At 35.6% G+C, this 17,724-nt stretch overlaps 1 protein-coding gene across 1 annotated transcript in view; it reads left to right on the top strand.

Annotated features, from left to right (window-relative positions):
* LOC150090589 (dnaJ homolog l(2)tid, mitochondrial-like) overlaps positions 1–17,724 on the top strand; it is a 98,184-nt gene that overhangs the window by 20,809 nt on the left and 59,651 nt on the right. Inside the window, exons 3-4 of the mRNA XM_090378952.1 lie at positions 12,615–12,698; positions 16,891–17,100. Coding sequence (XP_090235078.1) covers positions 12,615–12,698; positions 16,891–17,100 — 294 coding nt within the window. The remainder of the gene's footprint in view (positions 1–12,614; positions 12,699–16,890; positions 17,101–17,724) is intronic.

Raw genomic sequence — 17,724 nt, 5'->3', positions numbered from 1 at the left:
CATATACAGACTACAAATCAGTCATAAAAAACGTGTGTGAAGAGCAATGGTTGCAAATCTGGCAGGCGCAATAAGCTGCTTCAATTTAAACAGGAACCTAAGTTATGGCTATCAAGCATGCAATCAAATAGGCAAGAGGAGGTGATCCTGGCTACAACGCATATTGGGCATACATATCTAACCCATATTTATCTACTTGAGGGGGAAAGATCTGTCTGTTTGTACATTTTGTCAGTCTACACATACAGTGAGGCATATTCTAATAAATTGCAACCATTATAATAATTATTGAAACACAATTTTCACATCTGCAAGAACCTTTGATATTACCTCATTTGATTGGAGACAATGCAAATCTAGCCGAGTTCTTTGTTTTCTTAAAGTAGACAGGATTATTTAACAGATTTTAGCGTAATTGCACTATGGAATAGAATCAGACACAGTATGGCCTTAGCAGCCCTTGTGCCATTAAACAACATATCAACCAACCATAAAAAGAAAAACAAGTTTTTTTAAAAAATACAATTTACAGCCATCGATAGAGCAACTCAAAATTTTTTTTACCATATTATAGGTGGTTCTTGTGTCATGTCAGAGTAGAGTAAGTGAAAATGGAGTCTCCTAAACAGAAGGCTCAATGTGTGCTACGGTTCGTCGAGACGAAATCTGACACTCAAACTCAGAGAAATTATCAAACAAAGTATGGACAACCCCCATCTCCATATTAGTATTTGCGAGTGGCATCAAAAGTTTATGGAAACAGGAAATGACCATCACAAAAAAAATGGGTATAGATGTCTTAACACAGGTGCTGAAGATGTGGAATGAATCTAGGGAATGTTTGCTAGAACTGCCTCCAGGTAGCTGCATCTACTAAGATCAACTGCACATAGTCGTGCACAAATATTTAAAGCAGTATGCCTGCAAAGTACAGCTCATGCAGGCCTTGAAACCTGAAGATAAACCAAAACATTTTGAATTTGCATTGAATATGCTTCACAATATGGATAACAACAATAATTTTCTTAATTAGGTTTTGTTTTCTGATGAGTTCACATTCCATGTTTCAGAAATGGTGAATAGGCATGATGTTTGAATTTTGGGCTCAGAAGACGCATGTGTTGTTCAGGAATTGGAACAGAGCAGCGAAAAAGGTAAACATTTGATGTGGACTTCTTCATGATTGAGTAATTGGCTCTTTATTTTTTTCATGAACAGACTGCGAAATGGAATACAGTCAACTACCAATTTGCGCAGGGTTACTTTCTGAGAAAACGTTGCGCAATGTGAAACGTAGTTTATATGACATAATGAGGATTCTGTACCCGCGCGCACACACACACACACAAAAAAAAAAGGTGCAAAAAAAATTGTCTTCATTCAGTAAAAAAAAAAAAAGAGAAAAACTTAGAAACATGTCCATAAAGTTAATCTTGCTAATAACTCTAGATTTTTAATCTAAATTCATTGCTTCTTCGTCGCTGTTTTCCTGTGATAAACTTGCAACAGTATAAAAACCAGTAACAACAACAACCATCTGTTGTACAGGAATTGGAACAGAGCAGCGAAAAAGGTAAACATTTGATGTGGACTTCTTCATGATTGAGTAATTGGCTCTTTATTTTTTTTGTGAACAGACTGCGAAATGGAATACAGTCTACCACTGATTTGCGCAGGGTTACATTCCGAGAAAATGCCGCACAATGTGAAACATAGTTTATGTGACATAATGACGGTTCCCTTCCTGTGATAAACTTGCAACAGTATAAAAACCAGTAACAACAACAATTTCTCACATCAATATAATATTATTTTATTTAAATCAATATACAGGCATACCTCGAATAACGAATAGGATGCGTTCCACGAAATTACTTCGTTAAGCGAAACTTCGTTTTCAGAGGTAAAAATACTATGGCCAAAATAGGGATACGTTCCTACGTAAAGAAAATGAAAAGCTTTTTTTTCGGACAAAGAAAAGTTTTATTAAATAAACAGTCAACTTACATACAAAGTGAAATCACATTTTAAAATACGAGTCTAAAGTTGATTGTTTATGCTCTTTTTCTCTTTCATTTAACAATTGCCTATACGGAGTTATTGCATTTAACACTGATCGCTTTACAATAATACTTCTTCCTAAATCAGGATCATTTTCACTAAAAAAATTTAAAACGTTTTCAATGTCATTTAAGCACCTTTTTAAATCTTTGGTTGTTAACACTTTTTCGGCAGGAACTTCTTTAACTTCGTCTTCATTGCTAACAAGGTTTTCTAAATCTTGCACTGAAAAAACTATCATCTTCTGCATTCAATAAATTTCTAACATCCTCTTCATCGACATTTTCGAAACCTAGTGATTGAGCCATCTGGATAACTTCATTTCTAATTTCTTGGATGTTATTTTCTTCTTCTAGTACAACTTCTGGCCATATTTTGCGCCAAACTCCATTTAAGCATTTCTTAGTGACTTCTTTCCAAGAACTATCAATGTTTTCAATTGCGTTTTTAATGGTGTAGTTTTTCCAAAAAGTTTTAACTGTCATTTCCTCTTTATCCTCTAGTTCAGTTAAACTGCTTAATGTTCGACGCAGATAATAAGCTTTAAATGATGCTATTACTCCCTGATCCAATGGCTGAATCAGGGAAGTTGTGTTTGCTGGAAGAAACACAACTTTGACAGGAATGCATGTGTCCAACGTGTGAAGATCAGTAGGATGTCCCGGAGCATTGTCTAACACCAAAAGAGCTTTTTCTACAAAGTTGTTTTTTTGACAATACCGTTTTACTTCAGGACAAAAGTGGTTAACAAACCAATCAGTAAATAACTCCTTGGTAACCCACGCTTTTCTATTTGCTTTCCATATTACAGGTCAATTCATTTTTATGTTACCTTTTAACGCCCTCGGATTTTCTGAATGGTAAACTAATAACAATTTTAATTTATAATCGCCAGAGGCATTTGATCCAAAGAGTAACGTTAAACGGTCTTTGGCTGCTTTGAACCCAGCAGCTGATTTTTCTTCAATAGAAATGAAGCTTTTTGTTGGTACCCATTTCCAGAACAAACCACTTTCGTCAACATTGAACACCAAATTTGGAAAATTTTCACGTTCAATTATTTCCTTTAGTTTTTCTGGAAACTTATTTGCAGCTTCTCCTGTTAATTTTACACTATGAATCCAATCCTGGCCCGTTTTTTAAATTTCTCGAACCAACCAAGAGAAACCCCAAAGGTTTCCGTAATTTCTTCAGTTTGTTTAGATTTCAGGTGATTAAACTGGAATATTTTTTTTATGTTAAATGGGGCTTGAAATTGCCGACTTCGTTATATCGAAGCTTCGTTATCAGAGGTAACGTTAACCAAGGTATGCCTGTATTATTATTATTATAAGTAGAAATGTCTGGAAACTAGCAACCACAGGATTTGGTGTTTGCCAGATTTTGAGTTTTTCCCCAATCTTTGGACAATAAATCTAAAACATCAATTTTCAAAATAAATATAAAAATCTAAATAAGTACAGTAAAATAAGAATGCATTAGTAGCTTGCTCAATCAGTAGCAATGAGTACCTACTTTTTGCCAATTTACCTATATGATTAGTTCATTATTTATTAACTTTATTAAATATTTTATTCCTATTTATTCTTTTACTTGCTTGGCTGTTTTTTAAAATTTGGAAATAAGAAGCTAGCAATTGCGAAATTGCCCAACAAAATTTCCAAGTAAACCAACATTATCCATGGATGATGTTCCTCAAAAAAAAAAAAATAAATAAATAAAAATAAAATGCAGTTAATTTTAATCTGTACGACATCTAAATCCTGCTCATAATTCTGAATTACAAGCTTCCTGTATTTCCTTCAGATTTTTTTTCCTGTATCTTTATTGGCAAAATACCCTGTATATAAAATAAAAGTTAGTTATTTAGAGAAATTGGCAAAGAGTCAGCACCCAATGGTGCAGGCTACTGATGCATTCTGCATTTACTTCTACTGAGATTTTTCCAGTTAAGTTCATATGGGCATTCTGACACAATAATTAAATACAGTATGAAACTAGAGCATTAAACTTTTATTTACTCACAAAAATGTATTTTTATTTTCCTGTTTAAGTGCTGACATAAAGATGTGATGTAGGTTCAACAATCCCCATGCTAGAAGTTGTTCAAACAAGTTGAAGTTGAACTAAACAGAAGTTGTAATCTTGCTACTACGCCATTACAAAATATACCAAAAGACCAAACTAGCAATTTACTAGTTTGGTCTTGTAAGAATCTTAAAAATGTTCCATTTTTGGAATTCTACTATTATAAAAAAAAATTCTGGGATTACCTCACCAATAAAATCAAACCTTACTTGCAATTTCAGTTGTTTGCTTTAATGAAAAAATAATAATAAAATTACACAGGCTTTTGAGAAGAATTTTGATATGTTGAAATAATTCCAAAATTTAGTATTTGGTGTTAACCTTGCAGGTAATTGTAACCTTATTAACATCAATGCTAATATCATTCAATCTTGGCTTATTTCTCACAAAAAAATTTATTATTATTATTTTTTTTTTCATTGATAACACCCAAATCCATATCACATATTCAGTTTCTTTGACATCCAAAAAGCTAGCTTATACTCTATTACCCTTGACTTCATTTCAACTCTGGCCAACTATTAATCATTTATTTATCACTTCTGTCTCAAAATTTTATTCTGGAATTCATATGTGACTTTGTTGTGTAATTGTATATATACAGCAGACTCCCGATTAACTGGGATTGAATTAACCGGGACACTTCAAGACTCCAAAATTAAAAAAAATAAATAAATAAATAAACCAGAAATCAAAAAAAATTCAAGTAATAACTAGAATAGGTATAAACAGATATTTTGCAAGTCACAAATAAGCAACAAGCGGCATTATAAGTCGTCATTGGGAGATTAGCATTAGTAGAGGCATTTGATGCAAGAAAGCAAGCTTATGCAGCATCAGCCAAAAAAAAAAATAAAATAAATAAATAAATAAATAAAAAATTAACCACTTCCACTTCACCCCTCTGTTCGTTCAAAATACCTGTCCAGCTGAGCCTTAAACTTATTTAGGCTATCAACTTCCACGACAAGGGATGGAAATCTGTTCCACCAACCAACCACCCGCTGGCTAAAGGCAAATTTCTGCACGTCTATCCTACATCTGTCTTTCCTCAATTTGAATTTATGCCCTCTCGGGTGATTATTCTGAGCAAGAGGGAGAATCCCATCAGCATTGAGCATGCTTAAACCATTCAAGGCTTTATACACCTCTATCAGATCACCTCGCTGGTGCCTAGTCTCCAGACACTGTAGTTTGCAAAACTTAAGCCTTTCTTCGTAAGAGCACCCCTTTGTTCCATTCACTACTCTTGTTGCCCTTCTCTGTACTCGTTCCAGCAGCTCTACATCCTTCTTGAAATGAGGCCTCCAGGCCTGTATACAGTACTCTAGGTGTGGTCTGACCATTGCCTTATACAAGGGAATAATCACCTCCTTATCCCTGCTAGAAAAATTCCTATATATCATTGACAATACACCATGAGCTACTCTTGCAGCCCGTCTGCACTGCTCAGAGAACTTCATATCTGCCTGCACAACCACCCCTAGGTCCTTTTCATTCTCTACCACTGTCAGTGTAGTACCACAGAGTTGATACGTTGCTCTGGGGTTGCTGTTTCCCATATGTAGTACTTTACATTTGTCAATGTTAAACTTCATTTGCCACCTCTCAGCCCATCTGCTCAACCTTTCCAGATCCTGTTGCAGCAGCATAGTGTCAGTAGTGTCCTTGACAACCCTGCCAACCTTCGTATCGTCTGCAAACTTGGACATTAAGCTTGATATACCATCATCAATATCATTTATAAATACAGAAAACAATAATGGACCCAATACTGAACCCTGAGGGACTCCACTAATAACATTAGTCCACGATGACAGTGTCCGTTGATTACCACTCTCTGTCTTCTCCCCCTCAAACACCCCTTTATCCATAGCAGCAATTTGCCTCCAATGCCACACTGCTCCAATTTGTGCAGCAGTCTTCCATGTGCAACAGTATCAAAAGCCTTTCTAAGATCCAAGTATATAATATCAAAGTTATTCCCTGCATCCAGTTCTTTTGTGACTGCATCATAGTATCCAATCAAATTGGTCAGGCAAGACTTCCCCTTAACAAAACAGTGCTGTGTCCGAGCTATAACTGAAGTCTTGTCTAGATGATCCTGCAGTGCTTCTTTAACCAGTGCCTCCATTAATTTTCCGGGAACAGAAGTTAAACTCACAGGTCTATAATTACTTGTGTCAGCCTTTGATCCTCCTTTGTGAATTGGGGTCACATTTGCACATCTCCAGTCCATGGGTACCTCCCCTGAGTCCAAGGAAGCTCTCATAATTATGGCTAAGGGTTTGCTTACTTCCTTTGCTGCCTCCTTTAATATAACTGGATAGATCCCATCCACCCCAGGTGCCTTTCTTAAAAATTAGTGTACCTATTATCTTGCAATCCTCGCTGTCTTCACACCCGCCACTCAAAAAAAAAAAAAAAAGAGAGAGAGACCAAATTTTTAGTTTGTTTTAGTGCATTGCATCGATTGTTGTGTTCCGTTGCAGTGCAAAAGGACAAATTTTGTTTCGTTATTTATGTTAGGGATGTTGGAATTTTTTTTTGTTTGTTTAGAAATTGCGAAAATGATGGGTAAACGCAAAGGAGTTGTGTTTTCAGTTAAACAAAAACTTGAAATTATTCAAAATGGTGCATCTGTTAAATCTCTAAGGAATCATTATAATAAGGATGTATGAAAATGGCTAAACATTAACAAGTATCGTGCGGAATTCAGATTGTCAATAATAATATAGTAGCAATATGTTATTAGTCATTCCCAAGTTACGTAAAATTCGACGAAGTAAGAAGTCCTGGAACGTATATCTTACGTATGTCGGGGACTTCTGTATTTTGGGATTAACCGGGAAATTGATTATCTGGGATTTGTTTTTTACCATCTATGTCGGAAAATCGAGAGTCTACTGTATGTAACAACCAAATTGACATCTTTTTCCAAAACTAAGGCAGAGGGTGTCCCAAAAGACCCTGGACAATAAATTCATTACAAGAAGAAAACAAAATTTATTAAAAAAACAATTTACAGCCATCAACATAACTCAAAAGTTTTTTTTTATCATATTAATAAATTTCCACATTAGACCCATTTTGCAGTATATACAATGTCTAGTCAATACATGATCTCCATCCAAGTACGTATTAGCATGCTGGAATCAATAGTTGCTATACTGGTTTCAATTCTTATTCACAGTTCCACAACATTGTGTCCTCCATGCTGTACACCAGGGATCGAAAAAAAAGGCGCCTCCGTAGCCAGGTGGGCGGGAGCAACAGTGCGTAGCACACGCTTCTTGATTAGACCGGGGTTCGAGCCCGTCACCACCAAATACGGAGGATGCGGAAAGGTCAGGGAATGACCACCGCATATCCCCGGAGAAATATGGCCTTAGTTGCCAATGCTCCTAAAAAACAAAATAGCAACAACCAGGGATCGAAAACCTGCAGCTCTTTGAACATGTAACTGCGGCTCTAACGTTTAGCCCACATGTATGACAAGTGACATATTTCTGCAAGCAAATATTTTCGAACATGAACTACATTAAAACAAATCAAGAAACTGTCTGAACAATGCGAGTCTCTCATTGTTTTCTCATTTAGAAAGTCTCTCTTTCTAAAGTAATGGAGAAATCCATTAACCGCCAACTCTTAAACTACCTAGAAACCTTCCGTCTGATCAACGATCGCCAGTATGGATTCCGTTGATGTCGATCCACTGGTGATATTCTGGCTTATGTTACCCATTTATCGACTAATTCAATGGAAAGGTTCAGTGAAACACAAGTAGTTGCTCTTGATATCTCAAAGGCTTTCGATCGTGTTTGGCATAAAGGTCTTCTAAACAAACTTTCATCTTATGGGTTGCCATCTGTTTTTTGTAATTGGTTATCCAATTTTCTCTCTGATTGCTCACTGAGGGTGATGGTAGATGGCTCTCTGTCTTCTAACTTCTCCACTAATGCCTGTGTCCCCCAGGGTTCAGTTCTTTCCCCCTCTCTTTTCCTCTTGTATATTAATGACCTTCTTCCATTGACTGGAAATCCTATCCTTAATTTTGCTGATGATAGTACATTGCATTCCACTTTCCATTTTGAGACACCTTGCCCTGCTCAGTCAACTTCAACTTCTCGAATATCTACTATCAATTCTTTAAATACCGATCTCCAGGTAATTCTCCATTGGGGCAAAGACAACTTAGTTGATTTCAATCCTTCTGAAACTCAGTCTTGTCTTACATCTCGCAAAAAGGATTCTTCTGCTCCTATGCTTATCTTTGGTGACACTCCAATTTCTAGGCAAAATGATATATCTCTTTTGGGGATTACCCTGACTTCTAATCTCTCTTGGCACAAGCACATTACAAATATTGCTTCCTCTGCATCTAAAAAATTTGGTTTTCTCTTTCTCTATCGGCGTTACTTTTCTTCCAAACAGCTGTTCACTCTGTACAAATCTCAAATCTGCCCTACCATGGAATATTGTTCCCACATCTGGGGTGGTTCCCCCAAAACCTCTCTCAAGCTTCTTGATACCATTCAGAAGAGGGCAGTTAGGTTAATTAATGATTCATCTCTAATAGAGTCTCTCTACTCGCTGTCTCATAGACGTACTGTTTCTGCTGCATGCCTCTTCTACAGATATTTCCATGGGCACTGTTCTTCTGAATTGGCTTCTATAATTCCTGCTTCCTCTTTCAAAACAGTCCGAACACGTGCAGCCACCAGCCAACATCCATTTACTATCCAACTTCAAAGTCACAGAACCAACTTTTCATCTTCCTCATTTATTCATTCAACTGCCATTTTCTGGAACAACCTGCCTTCGTACATATTTCCTGAAAATTACAATCTACAGAAGTTCAAGTCCAATATCAACAGATATCTTCTTTCATCTTATCAACCTGCAACCCAAGCACGGTACTAAGTATTATAGGTTCTAATACCTCTCGTGTTTGGGGTTTACATAAAAAAAAAAAAAAAAAAAAATGAACTAATGAGACTCCTGGCAAAGAGGAAAAATGCATGGGATGCATATAAATTATCAGGTGACACGGAAGCCTATGATATATATAAGCTAGTCTGTAATCAAGTCACAAAGGAGGTTAGGCAGGCAAAGGCAGATTACGAGAAATCTTTGGCAAAGGATGCTAAGAAAAACAGCAAGAATTTCTTTACTTATATAAACTCTAAAAGGAAGGGGATGAATCTGATTGGTCCATTTGATATCAGTGGTTCGACTGTTGATGATCCTGCTCAGATAGCAAACAAACTGAATGAGTATTTTGCATGTACATTCACACATGAGGAGTTATTAAGATTTGAAAATGCCAGAAAGTTATCAAATTGTAGCAGGGTGCTTAATGATTTTGTAATAACTGAGAGCAAAGTGGAGGAGAAATTGTTGAAGTTAAACATAAGAAAGGCACCTGGGGTGGATGGGATCTATCCAGTTATATTAAAGGAGGCGGCAAAGGAACTAAGCAAACCCTTAGCCATAATTATGAGAGCATCCTTGGACTCAGGGGAGGTCCCCACGGACTGGAGATGTGCAAATGTGTCCCCAATTTACAAAGGGGGATCGAAGGGTGACACGAGTAATTACAGACCAGTTAGTTTAACTTCTGTTCCGGGTAAAATAATGGAGTCACTGGTTAAAGATGCATTGCAGGATCATCTAAGACAAGACTGCAGCAATAATTCAGACACTGCATGGGTTTGTTAAGGGGAAGTCTTGTCTGACAAATTTGATAGGTTATTATGATGTGGTTACAAAGGAACTGGAAGGAAAAAAATAATTTTGATATCATATACTTGGATTTCAGGAAAACTTTTGACACTGTTATGCATGGAAGACTACTGTACAAAGTGGAGCAGAATGGTATTAAGGGTAAGTTGCTACAATGGATAAAAGGATGGTTGAGTGGGAGAAGACAAATGGTGGTAATCAATGGGTGCTGCTCTTCGTGGACTAATGTTATTAGTGGAGTCCCACAGGGTTCGGTGTTGGGTCCACTGTTGTTTTGTATATTTATCAATGATATTGATGAAGGTATATCAGGCTTAGTATCGAAGTTTGCAGATGATACAAAGGTTGGCAGGGTTGTTAATGACAGTAATGGCAGTGTGTTACTGCAACAGGATCTACAAAATTTGGGCAGACGGGCTAAGAAGTGGCAACTGAAGTTTAACCTTGACAAATGCAAAGTACTGCATATGGGTAGAAGTAACCCCAGAGAAACGTACCAACTGTATGGTACTACACTTAAGGTGGTAGAAAATGAAAAAGACATGGGAGTAATTGTGCAGCAGATATGAAGTTTTCTGAGCAATGCAGACAGGCTGCCAGGGCAGAACATGGTGTGTTGTCAATGATATACAGGAATTTTGCTAGCAGGGAAAAGGAGGTGATTGTCCCTCTGTATAATGCAATGGTCAGGCCATGCCTTGAGTACTGTGTGCAGGTCTGGAGGCCTCATTTTAGGAAGGATGTAGATTTGTTTGTGCATGTACAGAGAAGGGCAACAAGATTGGTTAGGGGAATGAAGGGATCCTCTTACCAGGAGAGGCTTATGTTCTGCAAATTGCAGCAGCTGGAGACTAGGTACCTGCGAGGTGATCTGATTGAGGTGTATAAGGCCTTGAATTGGTTGAGCACGCTGAATTCTGATGGGATTCTTCCACTTGTTCACATTACGAACCTAAGGGGGCAAAAATTGAAATTGAGGATGGACTGATGTAGAATAGATGTGCGGAACTTTGCCTTTAGCCAGTGTGTGGTTAATTGCGGGAACAAACTTCCATCTGTCGTTGTGGAAGTTGATAGGTTAAATAAATTTAAGGAGGAACTGGACAAACATTTAGAGGGGATTGTTTTGTAATTTTTTTTTTTTTTTTTTTTTGGCTGATGCTGCATAACCTCATTCACTTGCTTTCTTGCATCACATGCCACTACTACTGCTGCTAATATATTTAAAAGTGACACTGACCTTGTGGGCCTTCATTAGATCCAGTTTCAGCTGCCAGAAATTTTTTTGTGTGTTTTAAGCCTTCAGTATAAAACTGAAAGTGAGTTTTATATCAAGGAAGATACCTAGAAATTTTACATGCTGTGTGAGAGAAGACATCTATGAAAAATTTTCAAACGTAGGGAAGGTAGTCTCTTTGTGTAGGAAAAAAGTGATGTAGTATATTTTGGAATTTAAATTTAGAATGAAGAACTAAAAGTACTGTATATGAAAGATTTAACCAGGTTGAAGACACCAAAATTAGATAAAATTCAGCAGTTGAAGGAAGTAATTTTATTTTAGGGATAGGAGAATAATTTCTACTTAAGCCTACTTAATAAAAAATCATTAATAGAATGTGACACTTCTTTAGTGTGTTGACTCAAGTTAAAAGTAGATGATTTTAGGGAGGATATAACAGACCAGAGTAGTAATACATTGTTAGTGTGTGATGGCTTTTTGGAGTTTTTGTTGACAAAATAAATTAATGGAGAACTAGAAAAGGAGAGCAAATAGGCTGTGTCCCTTTAGGATTTTCATATAAGTATGCTTAATCACAGATTTATTCTGATAGCAAAAAATGGAGAATCTAATTTTCAAGAAGTTTGAAGAAAGATAACACACCTCTTTTAACCATATCTTTTAATATGGTAATATTCTTCTGGAAGCTGAAGAAGAGCCCATAAGGGAACAGAGTTAAAAGGGCTGAGATGCCAAGAATGGGCAATTTTAAACTGAAGGGATCTAGACATGTGACAATTGACCAATTTTTTTTTTTTTTGTCAAGCTGTAATGAATTTGAGAGTATCAGCTAAAGAAACTTTGGGCAGACAGTTGTTCATTTAATCCTCTAGCATACATATTTTAGTATTTAACCAAGCAAAAATAAAAAAATTTTACACGTTTTTAAAAATGTTACATATTTTTTTCTTTTCTGACTGATGCTACATAAAATTGCTTCTTTGTATCATTTTAACACCGAACTGTTAATTTAGTTTTCTTTAACATGCATAGGCTTTGAAACTCCATAAACTCCTTATGCCTCATACTGGTGCTTCTGACGTTTCTATTTTTCTTTGTCTACATACAGCTAGACTCATATTATTAGCCTGCCATGATAATATATTGGTTTAATCACTTTTTACTTGTTCAGAGACATCTGGATTCAAATTTTGACAGAGACCATAGCAATTTTTAAAGGCCTTGTCTGTTAGGGCTATAGTTAGGTGATTTCATGAGGAGGATGTAAGACTTTTCAGGCCAATAACATATAAATAAGCCTCTGAACACACATGCTCATACAGACGTGATAAAGTAGTGCAGTATGGCTTAAGATGTTGATTTATCATGAAACCAACTAAGTGGCTTTATTATTGCATTTAAAAGAATGTCTGAATCATTTTTGAGAGGTTAGTTTTACATTACAATTATTCCAGTAATGTAAAGGAGTCTTTCTTTTCAGCTTGCAAAGAAATATCATCCCGACACAAGTAAAGGAGATCCTGAAGCAGCCAAGAAGTTTCAAGAAGTTTCTGAGGCTTATGAAGTAAGCATTTAAGGTGGAATATACACAAGTATTTTTTATTGTTTTAATTAGCAGTTACAAGTTACAAAACTTTAATAAGAATTTCTTTATTAATGTAATGTAGGTGGTTCATGGGCCATACATTTCCTTTCCCACAAGTGAATTAGGCTCCCATGCACATTGTAGTCTTTCTGCTGTATTCATTCAGTGAAACTTCCTGCTATGTAGAGCATAACTTTCTAATTCATAAGCATTTGTGCATGGCCGTTAGGACACTATTGAGTTCATGAGAGATAAAATTAAATGCTTATAACACTGGCCATTATGAATTTTTCTAATTGATTTTTGTTCTAGTCATTATTACTCTAAAAGGTATGTCTTTTTTTTAAAGCTATGTTTTCTGGATACTTTTTTATGCTAACTTTGAAAATATTTATCTTATATTATACTGCCCATCAATAAAATAATTTTCAAGTGTCTTCAGGATAAAAAATAAAACATTACCTGCCTCTGGTCTAATGCATTTGTTAGACAGTATATGTTTTAGAATATTAACATCCTCTTTCCAATTTAAAATTTTCCTACATATTAGAAAAAAATATTGCATTAGTAGTGGCAAATAATGCAAGGAAAAAAAAAAAAATTTATACCATCAGCCACAAAAAAAACCTCTGCCTGCTTCATCTGTACAACCTCTACTAATTGATCTAACCCTTCTTTAAATTTATTCAACCTACCCACTTCCAGAACACCAGATAGAAGTTTGTTCCAAGTCACTTACTCTCTGGCTGAAAGCAGAATTTTGCACATCCATCCTTTTTAAATTTAAATAACTTTGTCTCCTTATATGTGTGCTATCCAAGAAAAAGTAACGATACTATTAGCATTTAATTTACTCAATCTATTTAAAGCCTTAAACACTTCTGTCAAGTCCCTTTACATATGCCTAGTTTCTAACTGCTGCAGTTTGCAGAACCAAAGCCTTTTATAGTAAGAGTATTCTTTTGTGTCCTTGATCAATTCTTGTTGCTTTTCTCTGTACCTGTTCCAACAGGTCTGCATCCTTCCTAAAATGAGACGTCCACACTTATATGCAGTACTGAAGATGTGGCCTAACCATTGCTGTATACAATGGGTAATCAACTCTGTCTCCATTGGCAAAATTTCTGTATATTATTGATAAAATCTCACAAGGTTTTCTAGAAGCTTGTGGAAGTTCTTTGCACTTCTCAGAGAACTTTGTTGGACTGTACAGTTAGTCCTAGATATTTTTCATTCTCCTCTACCTTTAGTGTGGTACCACCCAAGTGGTGTGTTATTCTGAGATTGCTATCCAAATCAATGTTAAACCTGAATTTCTACTTCTTGATCCATCTGTCCAATTTTTCTAGGGTTTGTTGTAGTGGTATACCTTGCCAACCTTTGTATCATCTGAAAACTTGAAAAATAAGCTTGATATGCCTTCATCTATATCATTAATAAATATTGAAAACACAGTAAGTAGACCCTCAAGGGACTTCACTGATATTAGTCCAAGAAGAGCAGTGCCCATTTATAACCTGTAACATCTGTGTGAAGACACAGATGTCACAAGAAATTAGGAAGAAGATAATAAATACATATATCTGGTCAGTGGCACTATATGCAGAAGAGACATGGATTCTAACAAAGAGAGACTTGAGGCCTTTGAGATGTGGTGCTGGCACAGGATGGAAAAAATTAAATGGACTGAAAAAGTGTCAAATGTGGAAGTATTAAGATGTGTCCAAGAACAAAAGAAAATTTTATGTAGGATAAGATCAACTAGACTAAAATGGGTGGGCCACATAATTCAACATGGTGGTTTGCTTATGGATGCAATGGAGGGAAAACGTCCTAGGGGTAGACCAAAAAAGACCTTCATCAGGACGTTGTTGGATGAAGCAGGACTTCAAAACTTTGAGGGACTAAAACAAATGGCACAGGAGAGACAAAGATGGTGGCAGGTCATCAGAGGAACTGACCAGTCACAAGACTGAATTACTGATGATGATGATGATGATGTCTTCACACACAACCATTCCTTTATCCATAGTAGCAACTTGTCTCCAATGCCACACTGCTCCTATTTGTACAGCAGTTCATGTAGAATAGCGTCATAAGCTTTACTGAAGTCTAAGTATATAATCTAAATTATTACTTGCATCCAGTCCCTTTGTTCCCTTTGTCATGAATTGGTGCCTTGTGATAATCTGAAGCTGTCTCATGTGATTTTTTTTCTTTTGCTCAGTTAAACCTGTCAGCTCTCTCATTTCATACATTTTGACATTTTTCATTTTCAGTTCTTCATTTTCACTTTTCAAAGGATTTAATGTTTCTGTCTTTCAGAATAAGTCCTTGAAATGTTTCCCATTTGTATCCAATGACATATAATTATTACAACCCACTAAATACCTAAGTATGTGTTGTCTCTTCTCCCAAAATTGAACCCCTTGTACAAGGGCTGTTCATTAAAGAATGATCATAATTTTTCATGAACCATACTGTTTAGTATTTCTAGTTGAGCTGTAAAATTTAAGACCAAATCAAGCTGCATCACATAGCAACTGCGCAGTTGACTCATGCACGTGGTGTGATCTTGTCAGTCAGTCAAGTTATGCCTGTTCATTTTAGCCTATGTAACAATGGATGTGACACACGAGGAACAGTATGCTGCTCTCAAATTTTGTTTCTGTCTCAAGAAACCATCAGCTGAAGCATACGAAATGCTAAAAGAGGCTTATGGTGAATCTGCACACTTCCATATAGCATAGCTCGCAGGTAGTTTAAAGATAGACATGATTTAGTCACAAAACTCAGAAGTCCTGGAACTCCAACCACTGCACAGAAACCATAATTACTGCTTCTGTAATTGTGAGAGAAGATCATCATATAACAGTAAGGCAACTGGCAGAGATGTTGAGAATATCAGTAGGAAGCACGTACGGTATTCTCTGTGACCATTTGCATATGACACGTGTTTGTGCACCCTGGGTTCCAAGACCACTCACTCCTGAGCAACAGCAAGTTTGTGTGGAGGTTTGTCAGGAGTTGCAATGGATTGTTACCAAAGATGGTTCTGCACATGGAGATAACAGCAGATGTGGCATAGCTTCATCATTTTGACCCAGAGAGTAAGCAACAAAGCTTTGTTTGGAAGTTCTACATTGTCGGAAACACCAAAAAAAAAGCAAAAAAAAGAAAGGTTATGGGCATCTCTTTTTTTTTTTTTTTTTTTTTTTTTTTTTTACATTCAAGGAATGGTTTACCAGCATGTTGTGCCATGTAATATGATTGTTAATGGACCTTACTACAGAATATTCTCTATTCTGTGCACTTTGGGGAATCATGTTTGTCTCAAATGACCACAACTGAATGAAGAGGTGGATGCGGCATCATGACAATGCAAGATCTCACATTACTCATACTGTCATAAAGTACATAGCCAGCATTAATGTCAAATGTGTTCCTCATCTGACCTTGTACCCTGCGAATTTTTTATATTTCCAAAGTTAAAGGAGCTGTGAGAAAAATATTTCCAGTCATCAGAAGTTGTAAAGACATTGAAGGAAATTCTCAAATGCATGTCAAAAATGACTTCCACCATATTTTTAAAGAGTGGCAGAAACATAGTAAGTGCATTTCATGAAATGGGGACTACTTTGAGAAGGACCATCAAAATATGGACAATTAATAAAGGTATGTTGTGAAAAAAAAATTATGATCGTTCTTTTTTGAACAACCCTTGTATTTCTCTTTAAACCACAAAAATTTTTTCGGATATTGCTCATTCTTATTTAATTATGATTACTATCAGGTATTGGCTACTGCACTCATATTTTTGATACTGCTTTTATCCTTAATGAGGACCAGGTCAAGTGTATACGTTACCCTTGCACTTTCTCTGATATGTTGGTATAAATAATAGTCATCCAGTTGGTTCACAAAAAAAAAAAGATGCTATTTTATATATTTCCAGTCAGTGAGTTCCAGTCTATATGAGGTAAGGACACTTTCATTTGCTTGCATGTTCAAATTGTTCAAACAGAATTTTATCATACTCCATGGATTCAGTTGTCCTGTAACACACTGCCACTAGCATTACAGCTATTCTTATAAATAAATTTTTTGTTATTTAAAATGTTAAAAATATAATTTTTATATATATACACACATGCAAATTCTTATTTTTTAGGTCTTAAGTGATGAAACAAAAAGGAAACAGTATGATCAGTGGGGCAGGTCACCTGATTTTGGTTCCACTGGTGGAGGATTCCAAGGTTTTCAGTCAACAATTAATCCAGAGGAATTGTTTCGCAAAATTTTCGGAGAATTTGGACTTCGTGGAGCATTTCAAGAATTTGATTTTGCAGAATCTGGATTTGGTTTTGGTGCATCCAAAGAGGTTTGAAATTTTTAAACAAGTATTTAAATATAAATATATGCCTTTAAATATAAAATTCTAGTTATTGAAGTCAATACTTAAAAAGAAAACAGAAATAATAAAATATACAAATAATAAGTTAATTTTTTACATATTTTGTAAATACAAAAGTAAGGACATGTCGTTCTGAGCACTTTGATGTAGTTATTTATTTTTTCCCCTTGCTTGAGCCTTGTTTTCATTTTTTAAAACACAAGAATGTCTGGATGAACAAATCCTTTATTTTGTTCAGAATAGCATAGATAATAATTAATATGATCACTTACTCCTTTGGCTTTAACATATACAAATGTATTTTTCACATTAAATTTAGTAAATTAACATACATATTTATGTTAAGTTACTCAAGGTAAATCAAGTAAAATTTTACTCATTTCAGAGTTTGACATATAAAAATTAACGATTTCAGAATGTTGATTTTTTAAATCAAAGTCTGTATGCTCGTAAAATTCTAGTAATGTTATTTTCATTCAACATAACTTTTTGTTCGTAATTTAATTCAGTAAAAAAATATTTTAATTAAATTTCTGTATATATAATTGGCTGAAACATGAAATGTTCACAGATAACACAAATCTCTTGATT

The sequence above is a fragment of the Mastigoproctus giganteus genome, chromosome 1 (genome assembly GCF_048544385.1).
Source record: "Mastigoproctus giganteus isolate SK-2022 chromosome 1, ASM4854438v1, whole genome shotgun sequence".
Taxonomy (NCBI): Eukaryota; Metazoa; Arthropoda; class Arachnida; order Uropygi; family Thelyphonidae; genus Mastigoproctus; species Mastigoproctus giganteus.
Note: the sequence above shows the minus strand (reverse complement) of the source record. Positions and strands in the feature narration are given on the sequence as shown.